This window comes from Bacillus rossius, chromosome 12, assembly GCF_032445375.1.
Source record: "Bacillus rossius redtenbacheri isolate Brsri chromosome 12, Brsri_v3, whole genome shotgun sequence".
NCBI lineage: Eukaryota > Metazoa > Arthropoda > Insecta > Phasmatodea > Bacillidae > Bacillus > Bacillus rossius.
In genome coordinates, this window is record NC_086339.1 from 26,937,729 (window position 1) to 26,960,991 (window position 23,263).

Below are 23,263 nucleotides of genomic sequence, written 5' to 3' on the forward strand. Positions count from 1 at the left end.
GCTGTGCACGGCAGCGCACTGCTGTGCACGGCAGCGCACTTTTGTGCACGGCATCGCACTTTTGTGCACGGCAGCGCACTGCTGTGCACGGCAGCGCACTGCTGTGCTAGGTTGCGCACTGCTGTGCACGGCAGCGCACTGCTGTGCACGGCAGCGCACTGCTGTGCTAGGTAGCGCACTGCTGTGCACGGCAGCGCACTGCTGTGCACGGCATCACACTTTCGTGCACGGCAGCGCACTGCTGTGCTAGGTATCGCACTGCTGTGCACGGCAGCGCACTGCTGTGCACGGCAGCGCACTGCTGTGCTAGGTAGCGCACTGCTGTGCACGGCAGCGCACTGCTGTGCTAGGTAGCGCACTGCTGTGCACGGCAGCGCACTGTTGTTCATGGCAGCTCACTGCTGTGCACCTAAGCTCACTGCTGTGCACTTCAGCTCACTGCTGTGCACGGCAGCTCACTGATGTGCACGGCAGCACACTGCTGTGCACGGCAGGTCACTGCTGTGCACGGCAACGCACTGCTTTGCACATCAGCGCACTGCTGTGCAAGGTTGCTCTCTGTAGTGCACTGCAGCGCACGGAATCGCAAGGCAACACCAATTGCTCAATGTGTACCGGAGCGCTTGTTTTCTGCTGAGCACGGCAGCCTACGTGTTCTTCTGTGCATATTAGCACACGTGCTCAGCTGTGCACGGCAGCGCTCGTGTTCTGTATTGCACGGTGAGTATGAAATGCATACCTGCTTAGTGTATAAATGCCTCCACGGTCTGCCCTGAAGGGAGACAAATTTCTGAAACTATGTTTGTCGGTTAAGCAGAGTAGTGTGTGCAAGTTTTCAGTAGAATACACGTGAATTATAAAAAATTGTAATATTCGTGTTGTGTCTTTTTACGAAAAGCTTTTTAGAAGATTAGAAGTTTAGTTTCCGGATTACCTTGTTTAACTGTGTTTTTAAGAGTAAAAATCGTTAAAATGTGCTAGTTCAGATTGTTTTTTAAATATGAACATCTCGGTAAAGATACTTTAAAGCTCTACATGGACTTGCGATACACCTTTATATTCATTTCCAATTTTTAGAGCGTTACTATCACCACTCACATCTCATAGTTTCTCTAGGCCCGACGAGATGACTGCGCGCCAGTTCAGGCGATAACCGCGCTAGAAGCAACATCAAGCGTCGCACTTATCATCCCCGCCTCGCTGATAGCGTCCGTCCGCTATCCGTCCGTTTGAAAAGGCCGAGCGATTCACAATTATCCGTACGTCCATCAAATTCTTTTACTTTTTGATGCTTCCAACAGACTAGAATGCCTAGATAGTGGTGGACATTTATCTTGTATTGACGATAATGAAACTAAACACGTAACAAATCATTAAAATCAATTTTTTTTTCGTTCTGATATTTATTAAAACAATTTCAGTGTCAAAAATTTGTACAAACATAAATTTAAAACATTAAGTTGAAGTAGCTTAATAAAAAGACAGACTCAAGATAGTAAAGGTTGCCGGCAATATGCGTCTTGCTAACATTTTGGAGGTCCGTCCGTCCGTCGATAGTTAAAGCTCGATGAACGGATGGTATTACGATTGGCTGCAGGTCAAGTGAATGGATGACGGACGGAACACGACGGATGGTTCACAGTCCAGCTGTACGCGCCCCTCTAACCAAGCGGGCGGGTTCAACTGCGTCTCTTCGGCGTCTCCGGCAGAGAGGTTGTCAGCGGACGGAGTTGCTGACGGAGAGGTTGTCAGCGGACGGAGTTGCCGACGCGGTCGCCGAAGCTGCCCCAGGTGTGGTCCCAGAGCCGCGGGTCGGCGCGCGGGTCCCACGGCAGGTTGGCGGGCGGCACCGCCGTCGCGTTCAGCTCCGTCAGCCTCTGACGCAGGCGACGCAGCACCCCGGGGAACCTGCAAGAACATTACCCGTCTTTCAACTTCTTCTCGACGTCGATACATCAAATCCGCCGACCGAACAAACACATCAGATTTTTAATTTCAACCAACTCATCTCTCGGTATACATCATCTGGCAGGAGTAACTTCGCGAAAATGGGTCAAAGAACACAAAAATACGACACAAAGACGGTAGACCTACGTACAGCAACAGAAACCAGTATGTAGTCAACGTGTTAGTGTGCCAAATGAAACTTTATGATAGTGAAACTACCCTGAAAAAATATCTAGTAAACTAAAATAGTCATAGTAGAATGTAACTGCAAATTTTAAAATACGAAATAAAACTGACATTACTCCGATTATAATGCACATTCTCCTTCCAAAGTCCCAATAGACTCGGTAGCAAAGCGGTAGAGAGCCCGCTTGCAAAGCTCAAAGTTGGTTTCTGACGTGGTTCTAACCTCGTCACTGGAGTTTTAATGACATAATATACTGTAACAATACAGTTGACAAAGCTCAGGGAGGTTACAGTTTGTCTGTAGGAATTAGTTACATACTGATTTCAGTCGTTTAAGCAAAAAATTCTTAGTGTTAAATACATATTCTGGGTGTTAAAATACGTGTTTTAAAATGTTTCAGGTTACATTATTTAGTAATGCCAAATAAGTAGAACTTATTTTTCTAACGTGACGTAAACTTTATATACTTAAAAAACAAGATTGGCAGTATTTTAATAAAATTCCTGTCGAAAAAAAATATCCATAATCTGTGTTTTGGGGGTTTTTTTTTTACGTGACGTCTAATAAATCGATGAACTCCGGCTGCACGCACTAAAAAGTGTCCCGTAACGCACATTGTCCCGTTACACTGAGTCCCGTTACGCTCATTGTACGCTTGCTCCGCATCTAACTCTCTTCCACTCGATTGGAACAACCATGATTTTACTTTTTCGAGGCAAATTAAACTTGAAACACTCCCATTCGTCTCCTACTTTTCCTATCATCGTCCTATCCTTAACAGAATAACACAGAGTGGAAGAAGTTAAATAGCAAACATGTATAAAAGTTATAGTTAAAATAATCTCTTCGTTAAAGTAATAAACATATTTGAATTAATGAGTGCAATAAAAGTAAATATATCAATGAAATTGTAGATTTCATTTCACTCCTCCTTTGTATCCATACAAAATAATGATAGTTCAATAAAAATGATTCAAATTTATTCATAAAAGTATTCAATCATTTCATCAATGTTTTGTTATGACATTGTCACGTTAAACTATCGTCCGTAAACCGACTTTACAGACAATTAATTTTTTTTTTCAATCCTTTATTTAGTTTTTATTGAAGCCGTTTCTAATAGTTTCATATTTCTTTTCGACAAGGAATTGTACTAAACTAATTCCCATCTTGTTAAAATTCATTTAACATTTAATAAAGTTTCACTTTGGTTCGCGCAATCCGCCACGGATGACAGCACCATGGTTATTCCTCCCGAATGCCCGTACACCGAGATACAACCTCTGCATACAACCTTTGATACAACATACACAACGTGAAGCCTTCATTTCACAGACGAGAGAGCCACACCCGAAGTTCCCCGAAGTTCATGCTCGCTTTTTTTTCCCGTACCACAACAGGTGTATTTATTTGGGATGTAGCTTACTCATACGTCATACACCGTTCTATCTCATTGTATAAACCGGTGTGGCATTAAATTTTGCATTCTATTAGGATAAGTTAGCTATGGATGTTTGGTTATATTATGTAAGAATAGCTACATTAAAAATACTGTAAAATCATTTTATGGTTGCTTAGCAAATAACTTTTTAATATGTAGCTATCCAGGGCTAGGAAACCGTTTACATTATTTCACAGTATCTTTAATGTAGCTATCCTGACCAAATCAACCGCCCACAAAGTTTTAAAGTATTTATAATGTATAGCTAACCTAACCTAATTGACCAATAGTCATCACGAGTTATCCAAAATAAACATTCACGGACACACGGCAAACGAAAAATATGGCGGCGTACAAATAAATACCGTTGCCGCCTTGTTCATGGTCTTTCCTTTTATCAACACCGCCGTATTTATTTACAATGAACCAAAAAAAAAAACAAAAAAAAACGAAGATGCACGATCGGAAGTTTGGCTCTCTCGTCTGTGAAAAGAAGGCTTCCCCATACACATACACCCCCTGCCTTCTGAGTGATCGCCCGACTGTCAAACAGTTGATCTGGACCCACAACCTCCACCCAGGCAGCTCTTGGTGAAACGTTGGCTAAGAGGAAGTTCGCTTGCCTGTCCGCGAGGTTGCGCTTCTCGCACGGGTCGGAGCGCACGTTGAAGAGGCAGGGCGCCTGCAGCGGCTTGCAAGAGCTGGTGCTGCTGGAGCTGCTGCTGCTGCTGCTGCTGCTGCTGCTGCTGCTGCACTGCACCTGCGCGAGCGCGCGCAGCTCGAGGATCTTGCCGGCGGTGAGCTCCCAGCCGGCCGCCGCCAGGGCGCGCGAAGCAGGGCTCGCCAGCACCCGGTCCACGTCGTAGCTCGCCCCGTCGCGGCCCGAGGGCCCGTACCAGCCGTCCCAGGCGCCGCCGTAGCTGGATCCTGGAGCCACCCGAACCACTCGCTTACTTTTACATTACTCATTGGTCGAAACAGGGACAACCACTCGCTTACTTTGCATTACTCTCAGTTTGGTGGGGGGGGGGGGGGGGGGGGTTTACGAGACGCACCACGTTACATGAAATGATTCCAGCTGGATGGAACACAACAAATGTTTCCGATGTTGCCTTTGAATCAGAACACAGGAAAATTTCATACACTTCATCCATTATAGGTATTTATTCCGTCTAACAATGAATATTATGTATATATAAATGGTATACACAATGTATATATTAAGTGTTATAGAAAACAGGTACAGATAGTATCATGTAACGCGCGATACAAGCTCCCATTGGTCAAAACAGGGCCAACAAACAAGTAATTATCTCATCTACTTGTTATTTATCATCAGAAGAAAGACAACAATGTTATCCATTTTACAATCTAATTATTTAACTGTTCCAATTATATTTAAATTAATTTATGTTAATAACCTATTGTTTTATTGGAATATTGTAAGGTTGAGTGTGTGATTCTGTGTTTATCTGTATGAGGTCTTGTGTGTGTAGGAGGTGTTTGGAGGTTTCAGGTGGGAGGTTTTGGGATTGTGTGAGTGAGGGTGTGTGAGTGTTGGTAAGTGGAGGATTATGTGTTTAAAGGGGTGTGTGTGGGGGAATGAATGTGTGTAGGGAAGGTGTGTGTAGGGAATTGTGTCTGTAGGGAAGGTGTGTGTGGGTTTTTTTTTTTTTTTTTTTTGGTTTAAGGGGGTTTGGGGTGGGTATGAGGTGTTGGTGTGCAAGGTGTGAAGGTGTGTGTGTGAATGGAGGGTATGTGTGTGAATGGAGGGTGTGTGTGTTTTTTTTTGTTATGGAGGGTGTGTATGGAGGTTGTTTGTGGCAGTTTTGTGGATGTGTGTTGAGGTTGTTTGGGTTTGTGTGGAATGTGTGTATCATGTGTGTGGTGTTAGTGTGTGTTGTGTGGATGTGTGTGGAGGTTTTGTGGATGTGTTTTGGAGGTTGTTTGGATGTGTTTTGGAGGTTGTGTGTGGGGTGTGTGTGTGTGTGTGTGGGGGGGGGGGGGGGGTTGGGGGGTTTAAGTTTAGTCCACTTGTGGTACTTACCTACAACAATTTTCCATTCATCAACAGTTAACGCGGCATTCCCGATGATTTCGTCGATATTGTGAAGAACTTCAGTCCTGTTGGAGGGGGTATTCTGAGATAAAGCTCCCCATGCATCAAAGCCATCGATATCACCCAAAGTTCTGAAAGAAAAAAAATAAATTCGTTATACAGACTTTATTAAATACATCAAATGCAAATTAATGTTTCTCACCATCATAAGTTTTCGAGAGAAAAAAGTTTTCAAATACTCTTATCAAAAACTTTTATCTGAGGTAATAATAATGTATTTATATTTTTTAACAATTCTATCAGTAAACACAAATAAGATTATTTTATTTAAATAAATCCAAAATATAAATTAGTTTATTTGCATTATTGTTCTTAATTCTAAACATTTTAAAAGACTGAAACATTGCCTCAAATTGATTTATGTTTGGTTATTTGTGATTCCATATTTTTTTTACATTTATTTTTTATTTTTTTTGTAGTTCATCCTTGTCTAATTTAGTCTATTCAACTTCTTGTTTCATGCATGATTGCATTTTGTGAAGCTACGAATAATGTTTAAATAACATCTTTACAAACAAATTCAAACAAATCATATAAAAAATTCATTCAGTTGGGTAACAACATTAGAATATATTTTTTTTTAACTTCAAGGTTTTATTTATTAATATGTAAACTCATAATATATTACCCTGGAAAATTTACACAGTCAACGCCACCTGGAAATATTGTAATGGGCCTTCTTTGTGCATTTCACGAGACAACGAACATGAATTTTAGTCATAAATTTTCCTACATAAAGAAATAAAGAACTTCTGCGTTCTTGCCATGAAATACAAGCAACAACATAAGAGGCCTTTCCAAAAACGAGTCAATATTTATGTTGAATTATAATATAAATGTATACCTATATAAAATTTTCATGGATATAAATTTGATTAAAAAATTGCGAGGCTGGGTTTATAATAGGTTTAACGTCTTACGAATGTATTCAAAAACTGGAAAATTATTGCAGTATTTTATTCACTGTGTGACATATGAAAAACCAATCAATATTTTTTTTTCCCTTCAAAACATTGTTTTAAGTTCTAGTTATATACAGCTATGCCATACACAAGGTTCATTATAAGTGATCTCGTGCAGATTTGATATCGTTGTGGCATACACTGTGTCCCGTTCATATTTACATTTCACACGGTTAAACTTTTCGACTTTGTGAGTGGCTGAACTTTCACAAAAAATATACAATAGGTATTTGATGTATAATTCTTGGGTAATGTTGCATTTTTAACATTTTTGTGCACTATGAATAAGGAGAATTAAATGGAATATAAAACTGAAACTTTTAAGGTTTAAAATTCAATTTTACTGGCTACTGTGTGACATGGTTTAATTTCTTTCAGAATAAGAATTATTTAAATATTAACTAGCTTTTTAAAATTCTGAGGATTTTTCTGTTTTAAAGGTTAAATAGAATTAATTTTTTTTTCTTCTTGAAGAAATATAAACCATACCACACAATAGCCACCAGCAATGCCTTTAAACCCAAAAATTTTATTGTAGCACAAAAAAGTTAAAAATTTATTTTTGCCAGCTGATTATACAAAAAGTATGCACTATAATTTTTTTATTTAGTTTAAAGTTAGGCTACTCGAAAAGTCTAGTAGTTAAACAATGTTAAAAGTAAATATAAAATAATGGCCTGAAACGGGACATACATAAAAATAACACATTCCTTCATAACTCTGCACTCATGAATATTCGCCGAGACAAAATGGAGTCGCGAAAACCGTTATGCAAATCCATTTAAATTACAATTTTCTGCCCCTTTGTTAAGACGTACAAGTACTACAATTATGCTTCAAAGCTGGTATCGACAACTCTCGTGAGGTGCGCTAAACTCGGTGGTTTCCACGATTTACAGTGTGTCCAGTAATGAGCTAAATTATTGTTGAATATCTTTCGATAAAAACTTATTTCAAAGTACTAAAAAACGTGTTCGTATTGTTACTAATTAACTATTCGTTTATTTATCCTGAGTTTTTTTTCATTATGACTGTTAATTTTGTAAACAACATATGAATTTAAATGATAATATGACTTGATTATGTTCCATGTGTCAGTAACCACAATAACTTGTTTTTTTTTTGTTTTTTTTTTTTTGTCGAATGCGTGGTGTCGTTTATTCACATGCCATTAGCCATTGTAATGTCAAATTGTAATGCAAAGATAATATCTGGTAATGAAATTTGCATTTTGTTTTGTATTGATAACACGGCCGTATTGAAAGGCTAACCGCCGTGGATTGTTATTCGCGGCTGACGCGGTATATGCGCAGTTTTTTTATCAGTTTTTATATCACTGACGCTCTTCCATTACGCCGAGCTCTGTACCGCAGTCGGACACACGCTGGCTTTCGTAGCGATGGGTCCTGGGTTCACGTAATGCACGGGCATTTGAATTAATAACTGTCTAAATAAGTCATCACACTTGTCACCGTCACTGAAATTTTTAAAATAGAAAATTAACTTCACGAGGCAGAGGTCACGTGGTTACGTGGTCTATTCCCGACCCGGTTCCAGCACATAACTGTTGTGAATGAAACTTAAATATTATATATTATATATGCTACGTGTTAATGCTAGAAGAAGGAGTAAATCTAGGTCTGTCCGGGTTAACTTAGTATTATCCAGGTTTGTTGGGTAAAGTCCAAATAATAACATAAAATCAATTTTAATTCGGCGTTTACCCGTGTGCACCCAGGTCTACCCAACGCTGGCTGGGTATCGTTAAATGTTTCGTCATTTTTTGAGCACGTAAGACTAATTTAGGTTAAGTTAGGTTACGTTGGTTAAGGTATCAATTAAACTAAATTTGTCAATAATTTGGTTTTGTCTAACATTACCCAGTAAACTTTGTGTAGACCTAAGTGTACACGGGTAAACATTGAATTCGAATTTATTTGTTACCATTCGGACTTTACCCAACAAATTTGGATAGTGTTAAGTTAACCCGGGTAAACCTAGGTTTACTTCATCTAGCATCACCCGTAGCGTATATTATATAGTTTTATGTTGTATATCTAGGCGTTTTTCATCATCGCACCACGGAAGGCAACGGATATCCGCAGAAATTTCATCTGGTTCCTGTCACGGCGTTGCAGTGATATTTTCGAACGTCTAAAGTCCGCGCGACAGATGCCTACTTCTCTCCGCTGCTTCCCCTACTTTCCCCCCTCCACTTTCCTCCCCTTCCTGGAGTGAGCTGTTCCCCCCTCTTCGACCACTTTGCTCTTGACTTGCGCAGTGGGGTGCAGGGTATGTGTATTTAACAGCTGTCATCAGCTCCCTCTCTCATTCGTCCGGGTTCAATAGTTTGAATTACTTATTAGTCGATACCAGTTCCGTCAGAAAATTCAGACTCATCATTTCAGTTATTAAATTCATTTGTGACTTAAGTGTGCGACGGGAGCGGCAGTCCGTGGCAGATAAGTTTAGAATTCAACTTGTTTTGTGTCTAGATGTGTGACACCCACGCCACGCCACCTTGCTTAACGTAACGTAAATGTCAGTTCGTCTTTTGCTTGCTTATTGTCGTCATCAATACAGTCGCAATCAAGCTAAATTTCTAAGGAGCCCTGTGAGTGTGTTGTGTGAAGTGCCATACTACCAGAGCCGCGTCATAGGCGCCGGGCAGGTGTGTTAGTTTTAGTTGGTCCGTTTCAGATCGTAACTCTTTGCCATCGTAACTCTTTGCCTTGTGCCAATTAATCGCCAGCCTATTGCAGGCCGCTTATAATTTTGTACGTTTGCGATCGTAACGTAACTTTTAGTGGTTGTTGAGGTCACCCCTATTGAATCGGGTTGAATTCTCTTTTGTAATGAATTAACGTTACTGTTCTTGCTCACGTGTTTTCCAGCTAGCATCGTGTATAATTGGCTGTTTGAACTCTTGTCGCAGTCTTCACTGGCCCATTTGAATTGTAATTGCCTGAGTGCTTTGCCCTTCGTGACGCTTATCTTTTGGGCCTTCGCGTGTGCTTTTGACCACGATTTGAAACCTTGAAATATTTTGTCATAAATTGTTGTCAATTGTAACTTTTTTTGGTCATACTTCATGGCCATACATTTATTGGAATAATATTGAGTTTCAAGTCTAGAAGTACTGTATTTATAAGTACTGATTTTTTGTTTGTCCCGTATCCGCGCCTGCATTGCGCGAACGTTTGCTAGTAAATTAAACCTTGTCTTGTCTATATATTTCAGTCAGTAACGTAATGGCTAGTTAGCACAGTAATCACGGCGCTTTGTATCGTGCAAATTTAGTATTTACATGTTGGCAATAATACCTGCCTTGTATATGTTTTGAGAGAATTCTTTCTGCTAATTGTTAGGTTTTAAAATGAATCCATGTGAGATATATACTTGTTACCTTCGAAACGTTCTATCTACGTTATAAAATCATAACAGCTTAGAAACACACAACTTAAAACGGCCATAACTTAGAAACACACGACATAGAACTGTCGGAACTTTGAAACACGTAACATTAGAAATACAAAACGCCTAAACACATAACTCAGAACTATCTCATCTTATAACCACATAACTTGGAACTGGCATAATGAATACAATTTTATCTTAGATTTTTTTTCCAAGCGATATGTATCTGGGTGATGTGTCCAAGTGACGTGTTTCTAAGTCACGACAGAGCCCCATTCACCTGGGGTCGCCGCCCGCGGCCGAGTACAGGGTGGGCAGCCAGTCGCTCACGTGGAACAAGTGGTCGGACACTCGGCCCGGCTGGGCCAGCATCGAGCCCCACAGCAGACCGGCTCCCCGCACCCCGCCCTCCCACAGCGTGTTCTTCACCTGCGAGCAAGGCAAGTATTCATTCGATTAATCGTTTGTCGGATAATCGATTTCAGGAGATAAACCGTGTATTATTCGAATAATCGGTTATAAAATCGATTTTTATCAGATAACTAGTAAGATTCAAATAATCGATTATCAAATAAATTTGTACAAGAGGAATAGTAATATTCGAATAATTCATCAGATCGATTCACGCGAGAAAATTCGTAAAAAAAACACCACAGATTCTAAGAATTTATATAATTCTGTAACATGTAATTATATATGTTTTTAATACGCACTGTCCATTCCAGAAGTCTTTTCATTCCTTCCTATTTTTTATTACGATTACTTTTTACCGCCACCTACAAGGAAATTAATGCTATAAAGAGATAAGAAAATAAAAGACGTAGTGTCACTTATGCCTTAGGAAAGTGTTAAGTTGGAAGTCTGGCTGGATCTCCGCACGGCGAGCAGAGCTCCAGGTGTTAACGCTCTGTTTACAAATCTCTGAAGATTTCATGCCGCACCGATATTGGCCGCCTTGTTTTGTTGTGGGGAGCTTTCATTAGTTTCATCTTTCTTGCTAGTTTTGTCTTTGCCCATTAACTCCATGCGCGTCATTTGCTGCGCGAGCCAATATCGAGTTTGGGCTTGTGTAATTTCTCCCCTGGCCGCACCGAACCTCCACGTTTAGGGCTTTATTATTCGTTTGATTCAGTCTAAATTGAATTGTTTGAATCATTTTTTTTTTAAACGGCCTGCGCAGCCCGCCGGGGTTTTATACTCTTTAATACTAAGCATCTATGCATGTATTAAGCATTTATACTCATGATTTTTATCAATAAAAAACAAGTTAACGAATGTGGTTAGTCCTGTTTTATAACAACATTTACACCTCTCTGAATAATTACACTTTTTCACCCTAATATCTTGCAGTCTGGTCGAACCCGTGAGTCCACCCAGGCTAAAACGGGTGTTTTCATGGACGAGTTTTAGGCATGAAAAAATCTAAACAGCCATTTAAGTTGTATAGGGAAGTGCATGGAGCATTTGTCTTTGTCGTCGGGGCAACTCGTTCCTGTTTGGAAGCGCGCTAGTCGGCAGGCGAGCTGGTGGAAGAGACGACTCTATGAGCGAGCCCGAGACAGGACGGCCTACGAACTCACAAGGCGAGTGTCCGGCCAGTTTTACCCATTAGACTCGAGGGGTTCCATTTAAAGTAGGTCGAGGTTTTTTTTTAGTTGAAATATTGAAGTTTGAAGCATTGTACACACAATCTAAATATTGAAGGATAGTTGTAATATTGTAAATGGGTTCATTTAAATATATTTTGTTCTCGAGTCATAATTGGTATTTGTATGCCTCAGATATTGTATGCTTAAAATAATACCCGCTTGGCTTAGTTTCATTTAATGTATGAGAGTTTTCTACTTATTTCAGTCTTGCTATTTTAAAATATTGGAGGCAATAATTATTGTGTAAACACATAATCATTTGATTTTTTTTTTCATTTTGAAGAATAATAATATTTCAGTATATGTTAAAAATTAATGTACGACTTGTTGGTAAAATGATTTTATTGATAGGCACATGCTGTGCGGATCCGTGAGAAAGTCAAGAAACAAAGAACATGTGCACAAAGAACAATTGAGTACTCGGGATATATCTGTTTGTCTTTGTTAACCATATATTTGCAGATAATAAAATGTGCGTGTCTCACAAGCCATTTCTTTGGTTTCGCTCGAACTCTACCCTTTTGTTTCCCCTCCCGTGCTTCTAGTGCGACATAGCCTCTAAGCTCAAGGCTGTGAACTTGCGCACAGTCCTCTCGTCGTACATGGGGCAACTGTAAGATTTCAGTGGTAACCACAACATTATATGGCGGAGAAACGAAGATAAAGTTGTTATGCGAGTACTTTCAAGGAACTGTACCGGCTGTTTCAATTCCTAAAAATTATTTTTTATTACACGCCTTTTGACGTGACAACGTCTAATAAATCTATGAACGCCGGCTGCACGCACGAAAAAGTGTCCCGTTACGCTCATTGTACGCTTGCGCCGCATCTATCTCTCTTCCACTCGATTGGCCTATGCGTCCGAGGAGAAAAAAGACAGCGGCAGCACACAACTTACATCTACATGTGACCTGTTTCGTCGACTGTTTATTAAGTGAAGTGAAAAGTTAACGTGGTTTTCATTGCTTATTACAACAATTTCGGCAATAAACGTTAATTATTCTTGCATTTTAAAAATCTGATTACTAGTATAATTTCAAGTATTTATTCATTTATTATTAAAATAAAAATGATTCAATTTTATTCTTAAAAGTATGTAATCATTTCATCAATGTTTTGTTATGACGTTGTCACGTTAAACTATCGTCCGTAAACCGACTTTACAGACAACCAATTTTTTTATTAATTTTCACTCATCTAAAAAAAAAAAAAAATACAAACTAAATACGGAAACATTAACTTCTCATCCGCGCTCAGCGTATTCTTAAATTTCATTCGTAAGCAGACACCACTCGGAAATCTTCAACAGTTTTCAGATTGAGTGTTTTTCGCACAACGTAGGTTGGTAGGGGTCTAGGGTATTAGACCGCTGAAGCCACTCACCCCTCGCAGCGGCCAGTTGGAGGCGGCGTTCAGGTTGAAGCCCTCGGCCGGCCCACCATTGTCGGTGGAGAACACGAAGATGGTGTCGCGCAGCATCCCGGCTCTCTGCAGCGCCTGGACCACCTGCCCCACCGAGTCGTCCAGCTTGGAGAGCATGCCTGCGGGAACACCGCGGACGACACCAGGTTTGGAGGTTAACAAGTCAGGGAATGGGCCATTGTGTGTCCTTTACCACGTTCGCAGTACGTTTACAGCGTACGATAATTGCGGTATGACGTACCTGAATTACGGCACGCTGTACCTGATTATCTGTATGATGTAAATTATCGTACATTGTAAAAAGTGAATTTACCATAAGCCTTTTCACTTGGCATGCTGCGAACTCTCTTGAACACATTCCAAAGTTCAAATATTTTAATTCATTCCCAGGTTCACAGCAGATAAATTTTTCAAATGCAGAATTCTTAATCACTCGGATAATCCATGAATGGACTTTGTTATTATTTAATGTACTAAAGGAAAAAAAACGGGAAGGGTGACATTTTATTGAAGTTTATTGGGTTTTTATATTTTGTTGATTAAGAGATCATTAGAGATCTCTACATACGACACTGACCAGGGTTGTTTAAAACGCAAACTGGCCCCATGGTTTCTTATGGTAAATTATCCCGGTATTTACCTACGGGAATTTTAGGATAATGTTGGAAATTTTATGCGGGAAGTTGGCCTTAAGAGCATGAATTACCACTTGTGTAGATTGGTTGATGGCAGTGCCCTTACATTTGAATAACTATACACAGCACTGACATTGGTTGAAACATGACTTAGTTCACGTTCACTAAGACATTCTCCAGTGACCCTAGTGATGTGTTAATAACGTTTAAAAATCAATATTGGCACAATGCAATATGTATGTGATTTTAAAATTCTTTATTAAATATATATATATACATGAACAGACTGTCTAAGAAATCAAGGTCAACCCGAGCACAGATAATATGCCAATTAATTATGATTAAGAATAAAAAAATTATGTTATGTAGTAGATTTCAGTTACAGGAAATAAAAAAGTTTTAAAATTATTACCTTGCACTAAATTATAAAATCATGTGACCATGAATTTTTGCTGGGCAATGGTTAATCACTCAATATCTACTATTTATACATAAATCTAAGTAAATTCTACCTTTTTTTTTACTTATGTATGGAAAAAATCTTCGCATGACTTATATAAATAAAATAAAAATATTAATCTGATAATTTGACTATTCATGCTGTAAAAAAAAATTGGTTATTTTCTTAAAAGAGCCATATTTTAGATTGATTTCCGACTCCAGACGAGTGAAACCTGGCCACTTCTTGTGAACTGCCATGGAAATGCGCGGTGCTCAAAAGAGCCATCTTTTAGATGTATTTCTGACTCCAGACGAGTGAAACCTGGCCACTTCTTGTGAACTGCCATGGAAATGCGCGGTGCTCAAAAGAGCCATCTTTTAGATGTATTTCTGACTCCAGACGAGTGAAACCTGGCCACTTCTTGTGAACTGCCATGGAAATGCGCGGTGCTCAAAAAGAGCCATCTTTTAGATGTATTTCTGACTCCAGACGAGTGAAACCTGGCCACTTCTTGTGAACTGCCATGGAAATGCGCGGTGCTCAAAAGAGCCATCTTTTAGATGTATTTCTGACTCCAGACGAGTGAAACCTGGCCACTTCTTGTGAACTGCCATGGAAATGCGCGGTGCTCAAAAGAGCCATCTTTCAGGAAGAGCCTACGATGTACATTCTGTATTGCACAGAGACCCGAACAAGCCCGATAATATCTACCTTCGGCCAACTTCGTCAATTTTTTTTGTTTATTACTCTACAAAATTTTGGATTGTTGGTTATGTTAGGTTAGTAGGATAGCTACATTAAAAAATTACTGTCAAATCATTTTGATTCCGACGTTGGCCGAAAGTAGGTAGATATTCGGGGGCTTGTTCGGGTCTGTGCAATACAAATGTACATCGTAAGCTTCCCATCTTTTAGATGTATTTCCGACTCCAGGTGAGTGAAACCTGGCCACTTCTTGTGAACTGCGGTGCTCAAAAGATCCATCTTTTAGATGTATTTCTAACTCCAGGCGAGTGAAACCTGGCCACTTCTTGTGAACTGCGGTGCTCAAAAGATCCATCTTTTAGATGTATTTCTGACTCCAGGCGAGTGAAACCTGGCCACTTCTTGTGAACTGCGGTGCTCAAAAGATCCATCTTTTAGATGTATTTCTGACTCCAGGCGAGTGAAACCTGGCCACTTCTTGTGAACTGCGGTGCTCAAAAGATCCATCTTTTAGATGTATTTCTGACTCCAGGCGAGTGAAACCTGGCCACTTCTTGTGAACTGCGGTGCTCAAAAGATCCATCTTTTAGATGTATTTCTGACTCCAGGCGAGTGAAACCTGGCCACTTCTTGTGAACTGCGGTGCTCAAAAGATCCATCTTTTAGATGCATTTCTGACTCCAGGCGAGTCGGTGAGAAACGCGCTGACCTGCGAACCGCTGGCGCGCGTAGCCCCGGACGCCGGCGAAGGCCGCGACGGCCTCGTCGGGCGCCGGCAGCGGGTTGTAGGGGTTGGCCGAGTGCACGGCCGCGTGCGCCACGTACAGGAACAGCGGCCCCGACGACGAGGCGTTGTGCGCGCCTATCAGCCGTACCGCCTCCTCAGTGAACACGTCGGTGGAGTAGCGGCCGTGCAGGTCCCAGGCCGGCTCGGCGCCGCGCCGCATGTCCAGCCCCCAGTAGGCCTGCAACCCGCGTCGCGCGCGATACCCTCGCTACTCCCCGGGCCCTCTACCCGTGTCGGCTACCGCCTACACTCCGCCTCAATCCAGGAAGCAACATATCACACACACGAGTATGTTAATATTAGAAGTGAATTACCAAGACAACGCGTTGAGCGTTGAAGAGCGATGCTACTCTCGAGCTCAACCCGTGTCGGCTACCAACTACACTAGACATCAGTCCAGGTAGCAACATTAGGCAATGTTTTAACATTTCACATGCGCCAGGAATCCTTTCCTACTTCCTATCCTATTCTATTCTACAACACATATATATTAAATATTACTAATAACATGAATTGGCTATCTTTGGTACAGAAGAAGCACATGAACTGGATTGACACCCTTAGTTGTTAAAATGGTGTGAATTTTGTTATATTCAGTATATTATTGCCCAAATTTTTTTACTATATAACGTTTAACACACAAAAAGAACAAACATGTGAAGCCTTGGTGTAATGCTGTTTCTCCAAAAAGTAAGTAATTTGGTCATTGAAATTGCAGAAACTTCGTTTACTGGTTTGATAATGCAAAAAAAAAAAACTAGTAGTTATTTAAAAAATAAAACTAAACATGAGCACGTGTTTTTATTTTTTTTTTCCTATCCAAACCGTTTTTAATTCATTTAAAAGTGAACCACACAACGACGTTTTATATTTTTTGTATGTAACAAGCATGTGCATTATACTTCTTTCTGTTAAATTTCCATTGCATGTTGTGTGCACATCTTCGTTTGCGAAGATTTAAAACAATTTTATGGACATACGCTATTGTTGGTTTACACTCGATGTCCTATAAAAACGTTAAGAACGAACCAAAAAAAACTGAATATACAAGCACACGGAGAACATACAAAAATCAACAGCTGTCAAATTTTAAATGCATTACAGAGCCTTCCATTGAAATAATTTATTTTAAAAATTCTAATTAAAAAAGTATTTAATTTTAGCATAGACGAATACAGTAACTGGGCAGTAAACGATGAGAAGATTGCAACAAAAACAGTTAATACAGACAAGCAACAACACTGGACAACTCAAATGGTTTCGTCTTTGCGCCACAATGTGGTCGTCGTGTTGCTCAAGGCCAGGGGCGCAACAACTAAATTTCCAAAAGGGGGGCAATATAACTTTTTATAAAGACATCATCGATCCCCCCCTATTGGAGCGGGGGGTCCGGGGGTTCTCCCCCGGGAAAATTTGTATTTCAAGGTGGAAAATGGTGCTATTTAAGCAGTTTTATTATCTAAAAATTGATTACACAGCACTTTCTTTTCCCCCTTTGCCCCCACTTCAAGGTTTCAGAAGGGGGGGGGGGGGGCAATACCCTAGCCCCCCCCCCCCTGTTGTTGCGCCCCTGCTCAAGGTGACTGTTTATCTCTACTTACCATTATTGTTACAAACGGTCTTGCAAACTGCCCACTGTGTTCTCTGTGCTAAATTTAATTTTGCCTAAATAAATCATGTCCACGGGAATTCTCTGCGATGTCCATGCATTTAAAATTTGACATCAGGTGAATTTTGGCTTTTTCTTCGTGTGGTTATGTAATAATATTTGTTGACATTTCTTTAAATTTTTCTATGGTATCCAGTGTGAACCACAAATGACGAGAGTCCGTGTAGTTTTTTTTTTTTTACGTCAGTATTCCCCATTGTGGGAATTATTAAAACTTTTTTTTCCACTAACCTAACTAATAAGAAGTTAATTTTGTAGCAAGGTTACGGGTTAATAAGGGACCCAGGTGCGTATCAGGCTAAAGCCTGTTGGGATTAGCCGTGCAAGAAGAGGGTCGTGCGGGGATTGGCCAGGCGCGTGGGTGCAGGAGGGACCAGCCGGGCGAGCATGGTTCTCTTTTTCGCCCGTCATAGGGTTGACGCGTCATCGGTATGACGCTTCGCTACTAAAAGCGAGCATGGATCTTTTTTCGCCTTCTGGAAGACGCCTTAGCTACGACATGCCCGTCATAGGTAAGGCGGGATTGTTTGCCCGTCGTAAGGCAGTCATAGCCGTCATAACCCCGTCATACAGCCGACTACGTGTGTAACTTTCATTTAATACTGGGAAATAATTATTTCAAATGAGTTAAATAATATATTTTCGTGAAATTTAAGGTTTTGCCTCATTCTATTTACTCAGAAATTACGTGTGTGAGATATACGATGTATCTAAAAAAAAGTTATGTTTTTCTCTGAACAAACTTCGAAACAACTTGTTTCCGATAATAATCACGCCGTATAAATAAATAGTTTCTATGTTTTGTGTGAATAAGACACACTGATTCTTTTTTCTCGTTATTTTTAACTGCACAATACTAGGTTTACCAAAATATATCATACTAAAAAAAATGCCAATCTGCCTACTTTTGTCATATCACTTAATAAAAAAAGTAAAGGTCAGGACAAAATAACGGAATATTTCAACTAGATAGAAGATAACATCACATTAGTTAATTATTCTGTATAAAAGTTAAGTGTAAAACACCTACATCATGTGGCTTATTAAACTTCTAAAAACAACTACTAATTTCCCCTTCAGCTTCCATACGTGTAATTTAAAAAATCACTTGTAAAAATAAAATAAATGCATTGATAAGGTTGAAAATACACAAGAATACCCCTGATAAATACATAGTAGTCTGATGGTTATTTTAAACCTTCGTTTTATCGCATTTTAAACAGAAAGCATTTCCCCCAAAGATTTAGTGACTTTTAGGTTAGGCCTACTCCCCACCCTCGTTGGTGGCTAGGTTTGCGCCTGTTGTATCGCATATTGAAACGTATTTTATTCACCTAAGATTCACTCAAATACTTTCAGTATGATAAAATGGTAACAATGTAGGAATAATAGTGTTTCACGTAGAGTTTAGAGGTTTCGTGTTTATAGTTCATGCGAAAATTGTAATTTGTGAGAGGAGCGGCTTGTGTGAACAGAAAGTAATTAATTCCGTTAAAGGGTATTTTTAGTTCCTCTACTCTTCTGGTAGTTTTAAAATGCAGACACAATACTGTCAACTACAGTTTACTTAATAAATTATATTCAGGCATTTAATTAACAACACCGACTTCGTGTTATATTGTTCAAGCTTGCAAGATGCTAAATAAATAATATTATCAGCGTATTCACCCAATAGATATGCTACGATACAAAATAGTGTGAATAAAACTTGCAGTGCACTAGAAAATATGCTATAAACCAGTCTAAGGATAATGTAATTAAATAAAACAGTAGTATTTTTTGAACAGTCTTTAAGGGACGTATAGCACACCGAGTTGTTTCGGTACCTTCAAATCGGCAAATTAACTTAAACGGTGACGAAAATTACCAAATAATGATTAAATCAAGTCTAGTATTGTAATGTTTCACGTCGAGTCAGAAAAGTGTTTTTAAATTTATTTTTTTCATCATAATAACAACTGACCATTGAAAACAAAATTAATAATAACGGGCAACACGTTTCACTAAATCGCTAAATAATATTTTCATATTAAAAACTATAAACTTTCACAGTTTCTAATGCACTCCTTAACCTTCTTAAATACTATCTATTTAATAATCATAAAAGACTTTGCTATGTAAAATGATTTTATTATATTTTGAGACTGAGACGTGACGAGTGTTTCACTGGGCAAAAAATAGTCTGTTAAACTTATATTTACGCAAAACCAACAGGCGTACAATGAAAAATTATATAAATATTGAATATAGTTGTGGAAAATATATAATTCGATAGACACATCATGCCTAAGTTTTATGAATGTCCACTATCTTGTTTACGTGTAGGTAGTTTTCTATTGGCTGTAAATTGCTAGCAGATAAACCAACTGCCAAATAAAACACCTTTCTGTAAATTCACTGCCAACCTCTGCATATTATCGATTGCCAAGCCGTCGTAGGTAAGGCGCCTTAGCGATGACGGGAGAGATATGACGATGGGATCCGTGCTCGCATTTTCACGCGGCCGTCATAACTCAGCCGTCATACCGGCGACGCGTCGTCGCTATGACGGTGGCGAGCGAAAGAACCATGCTCGACCTGCAGGTCGCCGCGCACCTGCTCGACGGCGGTGTGGTCGAAGTAGTCCTGGTGGCCGGTCCAGTAGCCCAGGTGCGAGTCGAAGCCCCGCCGGGTGGGCGTGTACTCCTCGCGGTAGTGGCCCAGGTGCCACTTGCCCACGGCGTGCGTGGCGTAGCCCAGACTGCCCAGGTGCTGGGGGAGCAACCTCTCCGTCAGGGGCAGGCCCCGGGGCTCCGCCGCGTACAGCACCGAGTGCTGCATCCCTGCAACAAGTCGGCCAGCGTGTCTCTCGCTCTCGCTCACTCGCTCTACCTCTCTTTCTCTCTCTACCTCTCTCTCTGTCTGTCTCTCTCTGTCTGTCTCTCTGTCTCTCTCTCTCTCTACCTCTCTGTCTGTCTCTCTCTCTCTCTACCTCTCTGTCTGTCTCTCTCTCTCTCTACCTCTCTCTCTGTCTGTCTCTCTCTCTGTCTCTATACCTCTCTCTCTCTCTCCGTCTGTCTGTCTCTCTCTCTCCGTCTGTCTCTCTCTCTCCGTCTGTCTCTCTCTCTCTCCGTCTATCTCTCTCTCTCTCCGTCTGTCTCTCTCTCTCCGTCTGGCTCTCTCTCTCTCCGTCTGTCTCTCTCTCTCTCCGTCTATCTCTCTCTCTCCGTCTGTCTCTCTCTCTCCGTCTGTCTCTCTCTCTCCGTCTGTCTCTCTCTCTCCGTCTATCTCTCTCTCTCCGTCTGTCTCTCTCTCTCCGTCTGGCTCTCTCTCTCTCCGTCTGGCTCTCTCTCTCTCCGTCTGGCTCTCTCTCTCTCCGTCTGGCTCTCTCTCTCCGTCTGGCTCTCTCTCTCTCCGTCTGTCTCTCTCTCTCTCCGTCTGTCTCTCTCTCTCTCCGTCTGTCTCTCTCTCTCCGTCTATCTCTCTCTCTCCGTCTGTCTCTCTCTCTCCGTCTGGCTCTCTCTCTCCGTCTGTCTCTCTCTCTCCGTCTGGCTCTCTCTCTCTCCGTCTATCTCTCTCTCTCCGTCTGTCTCTCTCTCTCCGTCTATCTCTCTCTCTCCGTCTATCTCTCTCTCTCCGTCTGTCTCTCTCTCTCCGTCTGGCTCTCTCTCTCCGTCTGTCTCTCTCTCCGTCTGGCTCTCTCTCTCTCCGTCTGTCTCTCTCTCTCCGTCTGTCTCTCTCTCTCTCCGTCTATCTCTCTCTCTCCGTCTGTCTCTCTCTCTCCGTCTGGCTCTCTCTCTCCGTCTGTCTCTCTCTCTGTCTGTCTCTCTCTCTGTCTCTCTCTCTTTCTGTCTCTCTCTCTTTCTGTCTCTCTCTCTTTCTGTCTCTCTCTCTTTCTGTCTCTCTCTCTTTCTCTCTCATTCTCTCTCTCTCTCTCTCTCTCGTGAACGTCATTCTGTGGAGGCTCTTTCCACGGCTCAGTATCCCGCAACACTGTTTCCAAGACCAATCCCCGTCACACTTCAAGATGAACTTAATGGTTTCAAAGAACGGGGTGTGGCTGTGTCATGGACACGACCGTGTGTTGTACGTGAATACGTGTACGTATTCTATATCAAAAACGCTATTTTTTTTTTATTTTAACGCCATGTATATTCACTGTAACTATTTTACACTTATGCATGCAATCGATAGATTTTGACGAGAGCTGAAGATTGAAACCCAAACGAACACCGTAGCTTCTCAGAGTCAAAAGTTATATACCAAATGGAAATCTCGAAACCCAGCAAAATGACCTCAAAATGGCGGCGTTTAACCCTCCCCCCCCCTCCCCCCGACCACCGCGCGCGATGCGTCACAGTCCTCACTTGGCGTAACGAATTCTTTGATCCTTTAGCTATCCAGTGGTGTAATTAAAATTTGTATGGAGACGATAGATATGTAGCTGCAACACCAAACTGTATCCCCCCCGATTTTGTTATCATTCTTTTTTTTTTTAATTGCTTGCCACTATGGAAGCAATTTTAAAGACGTATTCACGTCAAAAACGTGTTAATCATAGTGACTCAATTAGTGTAAAGGTAAGTTTTAAATGTACTCCTAAATTTTATGTTAAACCAGCTGATGTACCCACGCTTCGCTGGGGAAGTCTACAGGCAGAATACACTCGGCGCTGATCATTAAAAAATATGCCCCACCTCGTGGGTACGCTACTGCCGCGCCTCCAATGGAAGAAAAAAAAATCTGAATCTAATTTTGGGAAAACAATGCTATAAAAAAAATTTCACGACTAAACTAAGCGTGAAGGGCCTTCAAATACACATATTTAACCATTACCGTGTTTATATGATGGCTAATAATAATAACAGAAAGAATGTATTAAGATCCTAATGAGAACGAGGCACCAACAATTCAAGAGCTGTTGCCATGGAGACGAATAAACCATGAACAATGTAACGGCGGTTGCCAGGAAACGAAGAAAGCATCATAAACAATGCGAAAGCCACTGCCATGAAGATGATCAGGAAAATGTAGTAAAAAATTGCTAAAATAAATAAAATAAAATATAACAGTAGTATATGAATGGCGGAGCTGAGACAGGTGTAGGAGTGTCGAGCGTGGAGGGGGTCAATGACCGACCGACATCTGATGTCACGGCGGCCATCTTGCATGACAATGAACTTTGTCCTTGACCTTGTCCTTTGACGTCATTCGCCATTTTATATTACGCTATCTTGTTATCGAGCGCCCCAATCCCCGAATGTTGCAAATTTCGTTTCGGCCGCCATCTTGAATTCTTATAACTTTTTGTTTAATTTGAAAGAATAATAAATATAATCACCTGTTAGAGACCGAGCCACCGACTGGACATGGCTAGTTAATCGATTGTCATGTGGAGATGTCCTGAAAACCAAGGCAGGCAGGCAGACTCGCTTCGCCTTCTAAGAAGACTGCAGATGGTTGTAATTTTTTTTCGTACTTGCAGAATTTCTGTAATAATTTTTTTATTTGTAATTTTGTTGCTTTTTTTTCGAACCTGACATTTTATTTGGTAATTTTAATAAAATTTATCTTTAATTGCATGGAGTAAGGATCGAACCAAGGACGAATACTGATCGAATTAATGAATATTTTAATAAGTAATTTTTTGATGGTTTTTTGGAAATTGTTCCATATTTTTAGCTTAATAATTAAAGAATGTCAAGATGGCGGACATCACAATAATAAATAAATGTATTTACAAACTAATAACGAGCCCACTAAGCTCCATGTTGACATTATTCAATGGATGTGAATACGAGCTTAAAAAACACGTTATCGATATGACAAAGTATGTAATGAAAGTATTAGGGCGGTATTCCAAGACATTAAGGTAACGAATAAACATTACCTTGTTGGAATA

The 23,263-nt window shown here is 40.6% G+C and overlaps 1 protein-coding gene across 2 annotated transcripts in view; it reads right to left on the bottom strand.

The window, feature by feature from the left end:
- Positions 1-362: 362 nt before the first annotated feature.
- LOC134537752 (uncharacterized) overlaps positions 363-23,263 on the bottom strand; it is a 132,869-nt gene continuing 109,968 nt past the window's right edge. For both annotated transcript variants that reach the window (XM_063378522.1, XM_063378520.1), the window contains exons 16-22: positions 19,978-20,204; positions 15,636-15,891; positions 13,106-13,263; positions 10,354-10,502; positions 5,623-5,765; positions 4,199-4,502; positions 363-1,908 (exon numbers count right to left, since the gene is read on the bottom strand). In XM_063378522.1, the coding sequence (XP_063234592.1) occupies positions 1,749-1,908; positions 4,199-4,502; positions 5,623-5,765; positions 10,354-10,502; positions 13,106-13,263; positions 15,636-15,891; positions 19,978-20,204 (1,397 nt within the window). In that variant the 3' untranslated portion in view covers positions 363-1,748. The remainder of the gene's footprint in view (positions 1,909-4,198; positions 4,503-5,622; positions 5,766-10,353; positions 10,503-13,105; positions 13,264-15,635; positions 15,892-19,977; positions 20,205-23,263) is intronic.